Source organism: Phycodurus eques, chromosome 21 (genome assembly GCF_024500275.1).
Source record: "Phycodurus eques isolate BA_2022a chromosome 21, UOR_Pequ_1.1, whole genome shotgun sequence".
Classification (NCBI taxonomy): Eukaryota; Metazoa; Chordata; class Actinopteri; order Syngnathiformes; family Syngnathidae; genus Phycodurus; species Phycodurus eques.
In genome coordinates, this window is record NC_084545.1 from 717,172 (window position 1) to 734,190 (window position 17,019).

The 17,019-nt window shown below is 45.2% G+C and overlaps 1 protein-coding gene across 1 annotated transcript; it reads right to left on the minus strand.

Moving 5' to 3' along the window:
- tmtopsb (teleost multiple tissue opsin b) lies at positions 1–12,590 on the minus strand. Its single transcript, XM_061667039.1, has 4 exons — positions 12,209–12,590; positions 8,206–8,534; positions 3,567–3,800; positions 1–430 (listed from the first exon to the last, which is right to left on the minus strand). The coding sequence occupies exons 1-4, from the start codon at positions 12,588–12,590 to the stop codon at positions 194–196; spliced, it is 1,182 nt and encodes a 393-aa protein (XP_061523023.1). The 3' UTR covers positions 1–193.
- Between the last annotated feature and the right edge of the window lie 4,429 nt (positions 12,591–17,019).

A 17,019-nucleotide genomic window follows, 5' to 3' on the forward strand; every position in this document is an offset into this window, starting at 1 on the left:
ATTACACCTCAACTGAATGTTCATCGGAGAAGAGCTTCAAGGAAACGCGTGCGCTTCCCACGACGGCCAGTGGGAGAGTCCCGTTAGCCTCGAAGTCCCAACGGGTCCGAGTCCAGTCGTTCTGTCACAAAAAGTTCGGGATAGGCCAACATCCCGAAGTTTTTGGCGTCGCGCAGTCTCCGACCGTCACAAGTCAAAAGAGCCCTCGCTTTCTGTAATGAGCCACCAGAGTCACTTTCGGTTTCGGACGGCTCGTCGGGCTCGGCGGCGGCGCGGCCCGGCCAGAGCACGAGCTGGCGGCGGACACGGGGCGCTCGTGGAGCTCCGGCCGCACGCTGCGCAGCGTCTTGGTCGCCCCGGAGAAGGTTTTGAGAGTCGAGCCTCGGTCCACGTCGGAGCATCTGAAGAAGGCTCGGAAACAGCGGTAGAACTACACACACACACACACGCGCACACACGCACATACAGAATTGGTATATCGTGTATTAACAAAAATACTTTTTCCATCGACCGTGAAACGTCTTCATATCCAACAACTGAATAACTCGGTATGTATCTCTCAATGTCTGTATCTCCGTATCTCTATTCTTCCATCCCTGTTGTGCGATATCTCCATATTGCCACAGCTCTGTACCTTCATATTTCCATATTTCAGTATTTCTATGTTTTTGTATTTTCATGTCTCTGTATTTCTATAGCTCTGTATTGCCATGGCACTTACATCTCTGCATCTCCATAGTTGTACAATTCAATATTTCTACATCCACATTTCTGTGTGTGTCGAAAAACATATTTCTTTGCTCTTCTAAAATGTATTCTATGTTAAACCTAATAGAATATTGGGTTTGAGCATAAGAAAGTAGACTCTCGCGCCCTCATATCGTCTCGTTTGTGAAGGGGCAGCGTCAGTTGCGTAAGGCAGATGATAACTGCCCATTTACCCGTGTACATGACCTCGCTTTAGGAAAAAAAGACTTCTTGAACTGTGGCCCTGCGTACGAGTTTTAAATGTTTTTTTTTTTTTTTACTGTATTTCTGTATTTCCTTTTACTGTCAAAATGCTTGTCCTACCTCGTCTACGAAAGGGTTAACATTTTCCCCTTGACTCTTAATCTTTAAAGCTCCGTAGCGCGACAAATGTTTTTTTTTTATGTCCACGGCTGTTTTTTCATGTCTGTATCTTCGTACATCTTTATTTCCAAACGTCTTCCCCCTCTATAACTTCGCCACTCAAAAATCTCCGCTACAGCACACCGCTCTCCGCGTACATCGTCGTGGGTTTTACAACCGAAACATTTTACAAACTGAACGATCTACATATCCACTTGTTTGTAAATGAGATGCAAGCAGTCCACAACAGTACATAACTCACTCCCAAAAGTTCAAGATAAACGAGGTAATAGCAAAAAGCTCGACGACAACAACAAAAAAGACATTTATGAGGATAAAAGCTTTAAATTAAAGTCAGTACCAAAAAAATATATAATGGTGCTTAGCTCAAATCATTCATCTGTTGAAATGTGAGCGATGACACCGAAGTGCTCATCATCGCCATCATTGAAATCACTTCAGAAGGCTTGAAAAGATGCGTTGGCGTCGTCTTGGTGGCCTCCATGGATAAACGTAGTGTACTTAGTATACTCTCCCGTTCCGCACGTATACTTGAAGTCTACTACATTTCCCCAGGGGGCCACATGACTCCTAATGTACCTTTGCCACCATTTTGACCAACGTTTTCGTTGTTGTTTTTCTGACGAGATAGATGGAAGGCTTCGTTGGCCTGACTTGCAGCTCTGCGCAACTCTTAACTCAGATTCACAACAGGTGTTTAGGATGTCTACACATGGCTTTCTGTGACTCTTCCAGTCGTCGTCTTGGTCTCATAATGTCGAAATGCACAAAGAAGAGGAGAGCAATTCGAATTTAAACACGCTGCCGTTTAAGATCATGGCCACTGAGCTTTGAGTGTCATCGCAGGCTGCGGTCGTGATACAGAGAGACTGGAAGAGTCACAGAAAGGCACAGAAATGGACGTCCTTGGAAATTTGAATGGATCCACTGAATCTTGCCGTTCAGCTCCTTGTTAGAGAACAGCAAAAATTACAGAAACATTCACCGGTTGGACATTTAAAAGTGTACAGAAGGTCATCTAAAGTTCACCTGTAAAGGTTACAGTGCATTTGAGGTTCATCCTAAAATTCGTTTGGGAAAAGTGCATGAAGATTTCCCACTGTTCATAGGCCACGCTAGACACGCTACATGTCGGCAATACACCAAACCCCTTGAAGACCTTTGATTAGGAACGGCAGGACATATTCCACAGTCTGTTCCCAGCCGGGGGGGGGGGGGGGGGGGGGGAAGCCTATGCCAGCTGGGGGGGCCCAGCAATCATACATAAATGATTGCTGGGCCTCAAAATGAAAAAAGAACGGAGTGTGTCCCGCAGGTCATCCTTCTCAAGCTACATATTCTACAAGCTCACAGTCCAAAGTATTAGGTACACTCGCACAATCCAATGAGGGGGGGAAAAAAAACAACATTTAAAAGACAAGATTGTTCCGTTTTTAGTTCTTATAGAGTGCTTCTCTGTTTGAACATTGAACTGTAGTCCTAACAGAGACCTCGCTCTGGCTATGAATAACTCTGTTTCTCATTAAGCTGACGTGTGACGCCCGCGAGACAAAAAGCAGTCCAAACAAAAGCGGCGCAATAAATAGCGTTGCTTGTTAATCCCGCACCAGACGCGACCCACGCCTCGCGCTACGTAAAATGGGTAAAATCACGGGCGCCTGACGAGCGGAAGAAAAAAACAGCAAACACTGTCAGAAATCTTATCAAAATGTCAAAGAGTGTGTCTTGATTCAGTTCAAAAATAGAAATCGGGCAGTTTTGCGGGTCCTGTCCCTCCTCTACTGGGAACATTCCGAAACGCTTAATTTAAGCGTAAAAAAGCTTAACGTCGCTTAATGCCAGAAAACTGCAACTGATTGTCACCAAAATCTATGTGGACATCTCCACTTATGCTCCCTTCCACCTCTGAAAATATCAAAACAAGAGCCGCAATATTATGGATTCTATGGACGTGGAGCTTTTTCCTCATTGAGCAATGTTAAGCTTTTTCTGCAAGCAAGCGCCTATGGAGAGGAAAACACTTTTACGGCCATAAAAATCCAAAATCATTCCACTATTTTTCGAGGTTGAAGTGGGCATGGGTAGAGATGTGGGTGTACATTTTGGTGATGATTGATAGCAGTTTTTGGACATGAAGTGAAGTTAAGCTTTTTTACGTTAAGCATTTTAGACTGTCCCCTCTATTTTCACTGCAGCTTTCTGCTACCAAGACGGGTAGCGATGAAGCTGTTTTGAGGCCTATAATCTGAATTTCCCTTTCAACGCAAAGTAATCCATTTGAGTGGACGTGGGTCAAGTTGCATCTGGAGCAGACTCAGTGTAAAATAATGAGTTTGTTTTTGTGTGTTTTGGGTCAGATTGACACGCATGATATATGTTTTTTGTATTGCCGTCAAGTGCCAAAACCGGCTCGAGGCGGTTGCGGCCGAGCCCACCTGCTTGTTCATAAAGATGTAGATGAAGGGGTTGACCACCGTGGACGACTTGGCCAGCAGCGACGGCAGGACGCCGGCCTCCGGGCCGAGGGGGTCGCCTGGGCCCAGGGTGGCCATCAGGGCCACCGCGCCGTAGGGCAGCCAGCAGACCAGGTAGCAGACCACCATGGTCAGCACCATGACCAGAACCCGCTGCTCCCGCCGCCGCGTCACCACCGAGCTGCCGCTGCGCACCTGCAAGACGGAGCGAACTGAATGCAAATGCCATAAATGCCTTGCGGCACCACCCAAAAATACACAAGAAAAATTGCACGGCACCGTATCGGACTGTATAAAAACCTTTTTTTGGGAAAAAAAAGGTTTCTGCAGTTTAGAAATGATCGTCACGGTGATTTCAAGCTGGAATTCAATGGACATCATTGACTTCTTCTCAGCAGGCACTTTCTTATGGTTAGAAAATATTAACTCATTTAGCAAAATACTAGCTCAACAAATGGAAAAATGCAAGACATAGTTGCACTAAACCCTCCTTAAATGATGGCAGATGTACAATTAGATTTTAAAGGAAGAACATTTGTCATGAAGTGCTACTGGAAGTACGAAAACGTCGCGGGAGCGCAAAGACAACGAGGCGAAGTTTGGCTTGGATCGAGTTAGTGTTGAACTCCCTGACAAGTTCCCCAGTTGTCATGCCAACGACAAGTTTTAATAAGGTTTACGTTGCAAAACCAGAGACGGTCGGTGAGTTGAAAGAAGAAATTGGAACACAATGTCAACATTTGAATAATGACCAACACGCAGGAATGAGCAGAATAGAACACGGGGAAAATTACATTATTTTTACTTTCATGCCATTCAGGAATTTGTTCCCATTTTCTTTCTTTCTCCTATGGTGACTTTCTTCCGATGTCTGATTGGCTCAAAGTGCCTCACCGTCTCGGGGTAGCCTGCCACTTGTTACTTTCAATATCGACAACCTTCGTACTGTATGTGTGACGCTAGCCTGAGTTTTAGACTTGACTTGACGCTCAATAAGTCATCTTTTGGTCCATGAGTTGAACCATTATAGCCCATTAGCGAGGGAGCCTAAGCAGGAAAAAAAAAGCCATCACATTAGCGCTCCATTTGATACGGTTCCGACAACCTTCAGGCTCTACATGAATGAGCTTGAGCGCATCAGTGGCATTTTCTACTCGCGGAATTGATTTCGCTGCGGTTGATGTGTCGACAAGCGTTCCGTAGAAACGGCTCACTTAAAGTGGAGCCAATATTGGAGAGTGTGACGGTTAACACCCAAGGAAAAAAAAAATTTGACGTTTAACCCTAAAGCTAACTCTAAATATAATCCAACCCAAACACCTTAACCTCCTCAACTCCTCCAAGCAGCGTTTTAAGGACCCTTCCGTTTTCCCACGCAGTTAGAAGCATATGTATTTTTTTTGAAGGACTCCAACCCAATCTTAAGAGATTCAATAATTGATTACGAGGTATTTCCGTGAAACTGGAAATCGCTGCGTGCGAGTGTAAAGCATCTCTGCGCCAAAAACAAGCAGTGCTGATGTTTGAGATGCAGGGACGTCAATGAAATGAGTCAGAGGTCGCAAACAGACCTCCACTAATTGGATTGGAGTACTTGATCGGATTTTGTCTCGTTAAGATAACGAGTCAACCCCTGATTGATTAATTAATGGAAAAAATAAGGTCTCCCAACACATTTGTGCAAACATTACATGGTCTTGGAGGTAAACAGAAGGATTCACACAACAACAGTGCACAACAAAATCATCCAGGCTTTAAATGCTGGTCTGTGTGCAAACTTAATGATAACCACCGTATGTGCTGCGTGCGTTGGTCGCCGTGGTTACGGGTGGCAATAAATGTAAATGTGCAGTGTTCAGCAAGATGAAGAGCTGCCTTATGTGACTTATCACCTGCCAATCACACACCATTTACATTTACATTTGATTTCAGAACGATTATGGCTGGCCCTGCTGTTTTGGATTATTTTTGCAGTCAATTAGAAGTTATTGTCACTTTTCCAACACCACAAAAGAGTGAGAATAAAAACAGCAGGTTCACAAACACAGAATATAAAATGAAAATGCTAAATGGGCCGCAGTCTTTTGTCGGGCTGTCAGTCACACTCAAGCGATGGACAATGAAGAAGAGCATCATGCACAATTTACACATGACCTTCATAAAAACAAAATGCACTTACTTCATTATGAGGCATTAGGCACATGGCATGCGGAACAAAAGCATAACTAAGCAAAGCAAAGCACATTTATTTATGCAGCACATTTCATACGCAAGGCGCGTTACATGATTAAAAGCATTTTAGAAAAAAGGAAAAAAAAACTGCTTGTCAACATTTAAAACAAAGAGAAAAATAGTTGCAGTCCGGCGAGGGCGGCGAGTCGAGCGTCCTCCGTAAATCTTAGCAGCTTTCAAAACCTCAAACGCCGATGCGGAGTCGTAAAGTCGATTCGTTGACGGGTCGGTTCAACCCTTAATTCATACGGGATAAAAAGGAGACCGATTTAAACCTATACTTGTACGAATTGACCTCGGAAAGTTGCTATCAGCAAATCTCTAATCTGCTCATATTTTGTCCACAGGCTTGTGCTTATCGGCTCTCGTTCAAATCTGCTTCTTGTTTACATACGGTACAGCACATGGCGGGCAAGCGACAGCCCGTGGGCCGTGTCCCAGCCCACCACAGGATTTTGTGCATTTCGCTCCAATTAAAATCAAACCCCCAAAACATTCCATCTGCAATTGCGCAGAATATATAACTGTTGTAACATACTTTCCCCTAAACATAGCGCGGCCCTCGGAGGGGCTAATGGACTGGATGCGTCCCATATACAAACGACTTACTGATAAATAATTGAATTCTGTACGGCCCCAAACTATAGCTCATCGAGTACTTAATTAGAACATTAGTAGTTAATGAGACGCTACGCTCATATTTGGGCCAATTGTTCCCCATATGCACAAATTAGTCCGATATACTGAGAACTGTTGTCAGTCCAGTTCCTGGTAGCCAAGCGTGACCCCCATCATGCAAACATTTCACGGAAAAAGGTGTTACAATTATTCATCGTATTCTACGGATTGAAAGGTAAAATTCAAACGCCACCAAATGCTGACAATGTGTTAATTCATAGCAAATGTATACAAACATTTAGTCTTAAACATTATTCGGACTATTCTGTCAACCAAATGGCATTTTGGGGTCTTTAATGCACTAAAAACCTCACTGAGTGTTGCCCTTTTTCTTTTTTCTTTCTTTTTGTATCTGTCGTGGCAAACGATAAAGTCAACTTTGCAAATTTGACTGGTTGTTTAAAATTTTGAGATGTTTAACTTTGAGAATAAAGTCTTACAGGTTGTTTTGTTTTTGTTTGTCGTATACGAGGTAACGTATAAGTAACAGACCATCGAAGATTCCTTGACTTTAATTTGGAGGAGACATTAATAAGACATATTCCTCTGACTGCTCCTTTCCAATCGTGAAAAGAGTTGATTCAAAAGTTATTGCGTAATTGTGTAGCATCATTTTGTGTTGTACTCTCTACTTTCAAAAGAGGAACAAAAATGAATCAATAAATAGCTAGTTTGACCATTTCCCAGGGTCGTGGGCTGCAAATCCAAGACTTTGCATGTTTTGGGGGTTTGATTTTTTTTCTCTAATCCGCTTCAACCGAAAGACACATTCCTGAACCCTCACCGTGAAATCTTTGTCAGGCCAGCAAAAGATTAGCCCGCAGGGATTAGCATTTCTCGCTAACCGAAATGCAAGATCAAGTTCAAGCTGGAAAACATGAGATCATTCTCTGTTAAAAGCAAGCAAGCGTCATTAAGTTTTGGTTTTTTTTTTTTTTTTTTCCCAGAGAATCTTTTTCCAAAATTGTATAAAAAAAAAAAAAAAAAAAAACTTTCAGATGAAAATAAATGACTTGGCAAAGCCAAACAGTAAGCCCCAATCCCCCAAAATCTGTTGAGTTGTACAGAGCAAGTATCGTGTTCAATTCGAACAAACCTAAACACTTTATACACGAGCTCACAAAAGTGAGTACACACCTCACATTCAAAATAACGCAACACGCAGCCATTAATGTTTAAACCGCTGGCAACAAAAGTGAGTACACCCCAAGGTGAAAATGTCACTCAACCCCCCCCACCCCCCACCTGGTGTCATGTGACTCATTAGCGTAACAAGGTCTCTGGTGTGAATTGGGAGGAGGTGTGTTATATCTGGCGCGCAAGAAAGCCCGCAAACACTTTGCTGAAGACAAGCAGACGAAAGATGCGGATTACCGGAACCGTGTCCTGCGGTCCGATGAGACCAAGATGGACTTCTTTGACTCGGATGGCGTCAAGCGACAATTTGGACATTTTCACGAAGGCGTGTACTCGCTTTCGATCAGAGACACGTTCCCTCGTGGATATGAGACTTCCCGTACCACCCCGCAAGAACCAAATGGTTCATTTTTTTCCTGTTTTGGCAATCGCTCTGCCTTGGTCAAATGACGTGGGAGGTTTTGCGTACGAGCGGTGCCATCGTTTCGAACTCCAAGAAGGCACTGGACCGAGATCTCAGCTGCCGATGTTCTCCGAGCTGCTCGTCCCTCACCTGTCTGATGGCGAGCAGCAGCTTTCCGTAGGAGAAGACGATGACGCCGAAAGGCAGCACCAGACAGAAGGCGAACAGGCACAGCACGTACGAGACGTTGTTGGCCGTCCGCGAGCGCCAGTCCACCGAACACGTGGTGCCGGGACCCTCGGGCCCGTAGCGGCTCCAGCCCAGCAGGGGGGGCACAGTCCAGGCCACGGAGTAGAACCAGGAGAAGCAGATGCCGCCCAGCGCGGGACGGAAGTCGCGGCCGTCCGCCACGTTGGCCACCGTCATGGTGCAGTAGCGCTCGTACGACAGCACGGCCAGAGAGATGAGCGACACGATGCCTGAGAAGCAGAAAGAAAGTCCATCTCATTTACCGGGAAACGTGGACATACAACTTGCCCAATATGTCCCCCCTCACACCCGCTTTCATAATCCACACACAATTTATTCCGTGACCACACTTTCCCCATTGAAACGAATGTGATTCCGTTGCAGCCTCCCCACAACGCCGACACATTTTTCTCACAGGTTTTTCGAATAAGGAAAATGGCACTCTGAAACAGTTTCCATCATGATAATTCAATGGGCGTTGTACTGCTGCTTCTGCTTTGCAGGCTGTGGCCACCAGGGGGAAGTATAATACATATACACACACATTACACATGGATTTTGCAACGAAACACAGAAGAAGACTGTCGCAAGTCAGTCAAGTGCAGATAAGACGTCAGCGTTAGAAAAAAATAAAAATAAATCATTCAGAAGTCCAATTTTTGCTTGCACATTTTGAGTCACAACAAGTGAAGTTGCCCGAGTGAAGTGAAAATATTCATAATCATAATAATAAAAAAAGAAGACCCCGGTGTCAGAAAGCTTGGCCATTGTGGGTCCCATTTTAGTATAATTTTTGTCCAGTTGCATGGATTAATTTTAAGTCCATTTGCATGTATTATTATTACTTTTGTCGCTTTCAAGTGATTTTAGTGACCAGTGACAGCTCTTTTATTGGATTGGTGAAAGATTTTTTTATTTTTTTTCAACAACCAACATCAGTCCTCCTGGTCTGAGTCCTTTTGTTGCTGATTGCTTGGAGTTTTTTTTTTTGGGGGGGGGGGCGGTAGGCTAATTAGCTTCATGCTGTATTACAGCCACTGACTGATATCGTCGTTCCATTTCGAACCGATGTGAACTGATGGTGGCCAGAAATTGTGACATCCGCTGGCGCTGTCTAGCGGTGGAGGTCTGAAAGCGCTCATACTGTATCTCAGATATTTGCTCGTATCTCAAGACAAAAAAAAACACGCAAAAAATCGTCCAATCAACGAATCGCATCTTGAAAAACTTGTATGTCGAGGCACTTGTCAATTGCAAGTATAAAAGGTGGTAATGTAGTAAGAACATATAAAAATTACATTTTGAGGTTGTTTTAAAACCTGAGCATTGTGCAAACGATTCTGAAGTGTTAAAAATTATGATTATTATTATTAATAATGACGAGCTGATGTTAGTTAAAAACGTTATACAGTGTAACAGCGAAAAATTTTTTTTTTTTTTAATCTTGGCCATGAACAAGCTGGAAGGGTAATAAAATCAAATAAGCTACTTTTATTATTTTTATTATTATTATTATTATTATTATTATTATTATTGTGTGTTTGTTGTTGTTGTTGTAGTCGTGTTCTAATTGGGTTGGTGGTTGAATTTGCCGCTGATCGATCCGGACCGCTTTAACCGCTTTGTTTACATTCTGTAACTCAAAACTACAGCAAAATCTTGTGGCCGTAATAGAACAATGTGTGTTTTTTGTGTTATTTTTGCATTGAAGTGCCATAGCACGAGGCTCCGACTCCACTTTTAAAAGCCCAAAAGTGTCCAAGCTGAGCCACGGGCCGACGTGTACAAACGACCTCCATTTTCTTTTCTCAGCACCGCTAATGGTTTGCGACCCGGGTGCTGGCGTTGACTCAAACGCAGCCCGTTCTGATCCTCCGCTTGGGGATTTTAATGGGCTTTCCACCTCAAGCCCAATTCTTCTTGCCCCCCCCGCTCCAGAGGGGCTAAATGAAGCGAGCCGGGCCAGCGTCCCTCTGCTGAGTCAGCAAAAGGCCTAATCATGGCTCAGTGTTCTCTCTGTAGCCAATTCGCTTCATTTATCACAAGTTGAACGTCTTCTTCTTCTTCCCCACTGCTGCACGGCGCAGCTCGATCACAAGTTGTCGGTGCCACTCAATTAGCAGGTCACTTGCTTCTCATTTGGGCGTCACACAAACAAGAGCCTTGCTTGCTGCAATCGGGAAAGGAAGTGACGGACTTCCCGCAGACTTTTTGGGGTTAAACACGAACAAGTGCATGACAAACGTTAAACATGCGGCGTGTCTGTCTGCACCAACGACTTGAACAATAAGTGTTACGCATACTCACAACCTTTGATTTACAGTACATTATGTCCACATATACAGTCCATTTTTAAAATAACATTTGACCAAATTAGGGTTTAAGCAAAAAAAAAAAAGGCACAGTGTATGTTCTTATTTGCGTACATACGACAACAATATTTTAACAAATATGGTGGGATTTGTGATCAATTATGAATCTGTTCCAGACAGTCTGACGGAAACCAAATCATACGAAATCCGAAGCAATATTTCCAACAGGAAATAATGTAAACCCAATTAATCCATTCCAGACACCCTAAAATTTAGGGTGTCTGATTGTCTCTAATTTTATTAGAGACAATCTATAGGTTTACACACAAAAAACGCGTGAAATAAATATAAATGACTAATGAAGTGGATAACTGATTGTTTAACAACACTTTTCCCATTCTTGAAGACGCTTGATGACGTACACAGCAAGCTTATTTTCAAGGATGCGTCATGTATTTAGAAAGAGATGTCTGACTTAACTTTCCAGGGTCCTTAAGTAAAGACTGACAACTTTGTGCTCCAAGTTGCCGCACGCCAATTGTGGCGGACAATGTCTCATTATCGCGCTAGCAAACCTCGACTCTCCGAGGTCAACGAGAATACACTGAGGGTGGGCAAAAGTATTGGGACACACCCACCCACCTATCGACAAGAAATTGTTCCGAAACGTTGCCCTTAATTCTGCTAGCTTAATGCTAACCCTAACACATCATGGGAAATGCCATAGACTTGTGCTAACACATAGAGTCTACGCGTGAGTTATAACCCTTAAAGCAACAGATATTTGAACCAAAAAAAAAAGTGAAAAAAAGTATACCGCCCCCACGTGGCCAAGGTACGCACACCGGAAGGAGCACATTTTCGCTGATTAAAATGCGTGTGAATTGGTTTTGGAAACGGAAAATGCAATAATTGTAGTTTTCGTTATGTTGTTAAATCTCACAAGTTTAACCCTGCTGTTACTGTATGAAGCATCTGCAAATGACTTTCCTCTCCAGATCCAGTGTGTGTAGTCACAATGGTGGTCTTATCTGCTTCTATATGATGAGCATTTTCTAATAAAACCTTTTTTTTTAGGGGGGTGGGGTAGAGATATTTCTATATATGTTTTGTGATGATTTGGTTTTGTCAACATTACGTTCAAGCTGAGTCACTCCGCCACCCGAGTTGTCGTCATCTTGCATTTCCCGGAAATGACTTTCTTTCTGCTTCTGCTTGGCAAAAAATGGCCACAGAGTGAGCGCTTATAGCGCCACCTGTTGCCTCGGCATGGACTCGCTAGCCTAAAAATGCATTTTCATGTGCATGCATCCATTTATTTGGGTTCAAGAGATGCCGCTCCCAGCAACTTTTTTACTTGTTGTGTGTGTGTTTTAAATAACTAATGTATACAGCATATGTAGCAAATCAAAGCATGTTGGCACGCTAAATGTTTGCCAACTAAGCACGGCATGGTGTTTCCTGGTGAGATTCTTCAAGAAAGTCATATGCGCACCGTTTATTCGAGGTGACTGAAAATCTCCTCCGGGACCCCGATCCGAGGTCGTCATGCTCGTAATGTTTTGCTCGTCTTCAAAGCAGCGCGCACTCACCCAAGCAGGCGTTGACGAAGCCGTACCACACGCAGCCGGCGCGTCCGATCAGCCAGCGGCCGCGGACGCTGGCGGCGAAGCTGAAGGGCGTCCCGAGCACGCTGACCAGCAGGTCGCTGACCGAGATGCTCACCAGCAGCAGGTTGATGGGCGTGCGCAGGGCCCGGTAGCGCAAGAACACGGCCAGCACCGCCGAGTTGCACACGAAGCCCAGCGTGCCGATCAAGCCCAAGCACGCGGCCACCAGCGCGTGACCCGTCGGGCTGAGCGACGGCGACGGCGACGGCGGTGGCGGCGAGCCGGACACCTCCGCCGTCACCGCCGCCGCCGCCGCCGCCGGGCACTGCGCGCAGCTCAGGCTCACGTTGGACGAGTCGATCATGCCGCCGCAGAGTTCCGAGCCGAGCCGAGCCGAGTTCGGGAGCCTTCGGTTCTTGCCATACGGACGAAGAGGAGCGAGAGGAGGGGAAACGTCCGTCCGTCCGTTCGTCCGTCCTGTGCGCCTTTTACGCACGGGCCGGGCGGGTTCGTGTGGCTGCTGCTGAGCGGCTCCAAGGACTCGATACTCTGCGAGACTCGAGACACCCTCAGTGCGCTCCTTCTTCGCGCGTCTGTTGCGCTTTTATCGCCCTGCGCGCGGTGCGCTCGCTGCGCTGCACGCGCAAATACGCGCCCCACGCCAATCACACTTGAGCATTTATTACATAGAGTTTTGGTTTGTCCTCCCCAGTAAGACAGGTCAGCACACTAGAACCAAAACTTTGCCCGATACAACAAATAGTTGTTTTCCATTCCTGCCAGGGGCGTCAAAGAGGAGGGGTGGGGTGGGGGGGGGGCTTAACATCTATAAAGGCAACGTGACCATTACAATAATAAATGAAATATATATTACCAATATTGAAATACTATTTTCGGCATAAACGTTTTTGTTGAACACTTCAGCCTACTATGGTTTTATATTTTAATGTTATTCATTATGGTGCCACTTGGAGAGCTAAGCATTTTTTGAGGCAGCATTTTGTGTAAAAATAATAATTATTATTATTATATACTGCAACACTGGTGAAACTAAAATCCATGATAGTAGAAACAGGTCATATGTGACCCGGAACAGCCTCAGTGTACACAACATTTTATGTCCCCTCTACAAATGAATGACATTGAAATCTTTTTGGTTTATGTATTTGGGTCACATTAGGAAAAAGTCATCCAATTTGTGAACAGTAATCGAGTGCGAAGGGTCAACATTTCTTGTAATCGTATTCTGCGGTATTTCACACAAATAGCGACATTTCTCAGTATTCGCACTGTAAAATTGAAAATACAATTTGGGTTTTCCCTTCATCACAATTTTTGGTATCGTGAACATATTTTGGGCCATGTGACAGTTTGACAGCTGACACTGCTCATCTTTGAGTTCACAGCTTCCGGAGGTGTTGCTTCCTTCCCGTAATTAAAAGCGCGTCGGGCCGGACATCGGATCGTTGCGATGGGCACGGCTTTGAGCTGCGTGGACGAAGATGAACAACATAATGTCTATTATGTTGCAGTATGCAATGGTACTGTACGACGGTCCCGATATTGCAAAACAACAGTGCAGAAAAGTACAAGTGGAATAATAATCAAAGGTGCGATCAGCGATCAACTTCGTGATGAAAAATCCTTCCGATGATCGTCAAACTTTGCGTTGGTCGTCTGTCTGGGACCGATCGGGGCTTGTTTCGACAAACTTCACGTTCGGTTTTGAGCCCCGGTCCTGGAGACTTTTTGGGCGAATCCTTTCACAATAGACACGTCCGCCCAGTTTTGTCGTGATTGGTCAAACTCGTCTCGGAGTCGAATTTTTTTTCTAACTTTCCAAAGAGCACGACCGAGCAAAGTTGCCTAAAATTGCTGTTTAAAAACAAAATGCCTGACTTCATGTTCAATTTAGAGCATGAGTCCTCGGGACTTTTTCGTGCGTCGTGTTATGACAGACATATCTAGAAAAAACAACAGCAACAATTTTGTCTCGATCCATTAAAGTGGTGTCAGGGAATTTTTTTTTTCCAAACTTTCAAGGCGGCGCGACTAAATACATTTGGTGGTTGTGTTTGGTACCCCTAAAAGACATTTTTTGCCAGGATACACCCACATGCAAAAATTAGGGCCCCCAAAAAGGGGCAACTAATTATTGGACAAATAAAAAGGACTATTCCAAGAAATACCAGCTAATCAATATTCTCTGAATACCTCGCAAAAACAAAGCGGCAGGCCCAGACCATGTGTCGCCATCCGGCCTCAAAGTCTGCGTGGACCAGCTCGCTCCAGTCTTCACACAGATCTTCTACAGATATCTGGAACTGTGCGACGTACCATCCTGTTTCAAACGCTCCACCATCATTCCAGTCTCCAAGAAACCTGCAATCTCGGGTCTGAATGACAACAGGCCTGTCGCTTTGACATCTGTGGTCATGAAGTCCTTTGAACGTCTCGTGCTGGACCACCTCAAGAGCGTCACAGGTCCCCTGCTGGACCCCCTGCAGTTTGCCTACCGAGCGGTCAACATGGGACTGCACTTCATCCTAGAACACCTCGACAGTGCAGGGACCTACACGAGGATCCTGTTCGTGGACTTCAGCTCAGCGTTCAACACCATCATCCCTGAACTCCTTTCCTCCAAGCTTCTCCAGCTCAGCGTCTCCCCTGCCATCTGACAGTGGATTTACAGCTTCCTGACGGGCAGGACACAGCAGGTGAGGCTGGGGGAGGCCACCTCATCCATACGCAGCATCAGCACTGGGGCGCCCCAAGGTTCCGTCCTCTCTCCGCTGCTCTTCTCTCTCTACACGAACGACTGCACCTCAGCGCACCCGGCTGTCAAACACCTGAAATTTGCAGATGACACCAGTGTCATCGGCCTCATCAAGGACGGTGACGAGTCTGCATATCGACAGGAAGCGGAGCGGCGTTTAGCTGTGGTCCGGCCGACACGACCTGGAGCTGAACACGCTCGAGACTGGAGAGATGATCGTGGACTTCAGGAGGCATCCTTCGCCACAGCTGCCCCTCACGCTGTCCAGCTGCCTTGTGTCAACCGTCGAGACCTTCAAGTTCCTGGGAATTACAATCTCTCAGGACCTGAAGTGGGCGACCAACAAACTCCGACTGCAACGGACAATCAAAACTGCTGAAAGGATTGTCGGTACCCCCCTACCCACCCTTGAGGACTTGCACGCTGCCAGAACTAAGACAAGAGCGTGCAAAATCCTCTCGGACCCTCCACATCCCGGTCACCGGCTATTCCGGCTCCTTTAGGCAGCACCTTATTAATGTATCATAAACCCAAGGGACGTTTTGAAAAAAAATAGGTATTAACCCCCTTGGCTATGCCGTTAATAATGAATGCAGCTGATTTTCGCATTTCGCCTGATTGTCAAGCCTTTAAACACCTGCCACAATTCCTCCAAAATGGACTTGTTTTTTTCTTCTGAGGGTAAAAATGTGTGTGATGAGCACGGTCACTTGAAGGATGCCTTTGCCAGCGTCTCTCCTGGGAAATGAGCCTCCGGCGCCGCCGCCTTAAAAAAAATCAAGTCAAAAAAAACTAAAACACGAATGTGAATACAATCAAGGGATTCAGGCATTCAGGAAAATTGTTCCCAAAAGCACCTTGGATGGGCATCATGTCATTGAAAATCAGGCACACGGGCAGAAAACATGAACATCCGGAGCTTTGCAAAGGAATCGTAACCTTAAAAACTTTTCCACATTATGGCACGTCATCCCCACAAACATCAATTTATTTTGGGGGGAATTTACTGTGACAGAGTCGACCGTGCGTACGACACACAGCTCGCTCCGTTCTTTCATCAAATATACGTATCAATAAAATCTATCTTGGTTGATTTATTATAGGAAATAATCAACTGTTAGTTAAAACAAATATTTTACATACATTTTGTAGATGATTGTAGATGATGAAATAGAAAATAATTGAAACAACTACTACTGGGTTTTGGTAGGAAAGCACTTCTTGCTTTGTCCATCCATCCATCCATTTTCTACCGCTTCTCCGAGGCCGGCCCGCGTAGCTTGAGCAGGGACGCTCAGACTTCCCTCTCCCCAGCCACTTCATCCAGCTCTTCCGGGGGGGGATCCCGAGGAGTTCCCAGGCCAGCCGAAGGACGTAGTCTCAACTTCTTGCTTTGCTCAAACAAAAATTTCTGTTTGCCTTTTGTGGGGGCGGGGGGGGCACTTGCTTTTACAAAAAGTCATAGTTCTTGTTTTCTCTACAAAAAAAAATAATCTTTTTTCCCCCATCTAAATATCACACATCTTCTTGCTGTTACTACTCATCAAAACTTTTCATTTTTCTTTTTCTAAAATGAAAAAATATCCGGCGGCACGATGGACGACTGGTTAGAGCGTCTGCCACAGAGTTCTGAGGACCGGGGGCTCAACCCCCCGCCTGTGTGGAGTTTGCATGTTCTCCCCGTGCCTGCGTGGGTTTCCTCCGGGTACTCCGGTTTCCTCCCACATCCCAAACACATGACATCTGTGACACGAGCGGCGAGTGCCACACGCACGCTCACCGGGGTTCACTTCGAGGAACGAACTCAAGAGTCGCTGCAGGCTCCTGCCTCACGAGGCAGACTTTAAAATAAAGGGCCCTTCCTTCGGTTCTGTTTTTGTATGCTGCCCGTCGTAATCCATCTTTTCGGATGACACAAGGGGCATCTCATACTCGAAATAATACAAAGCATATCGTCCAAACACAGCAGAAAATGAGCACAGGCGTAGAAGACTCATAATATTACTTTATTGCTCGT

What these genes read in the sequence shown, in the direction of transcription:
- tmtopsb (XM_061667039.1), bottom strand. Translation starts at nt 12,590, where the DNA reads ATGATCGACTCGTCCAACGTGAGCCTGAGCTGCGCGCAGTGCCCGGCG. An exon ending in CTTCGTCAACGCCTGCTTGG is followed by an intron (nt 8,535 to 12,208) that starts GTGAGTGCGCGC and finishes TCTGCTTCTCAG; the next exon opens with GCATCGTGTCGCTCATCTCT. An exon ending in TGCTGCTCGCCATCAGACAG is followed by an intron (nt 3,801 to 8,205) that starts GTGAGGGACGAG and finishes TCCGTCTTGCAG; the next exon opens with GTGCGCAGCGGCAGCTCGGT.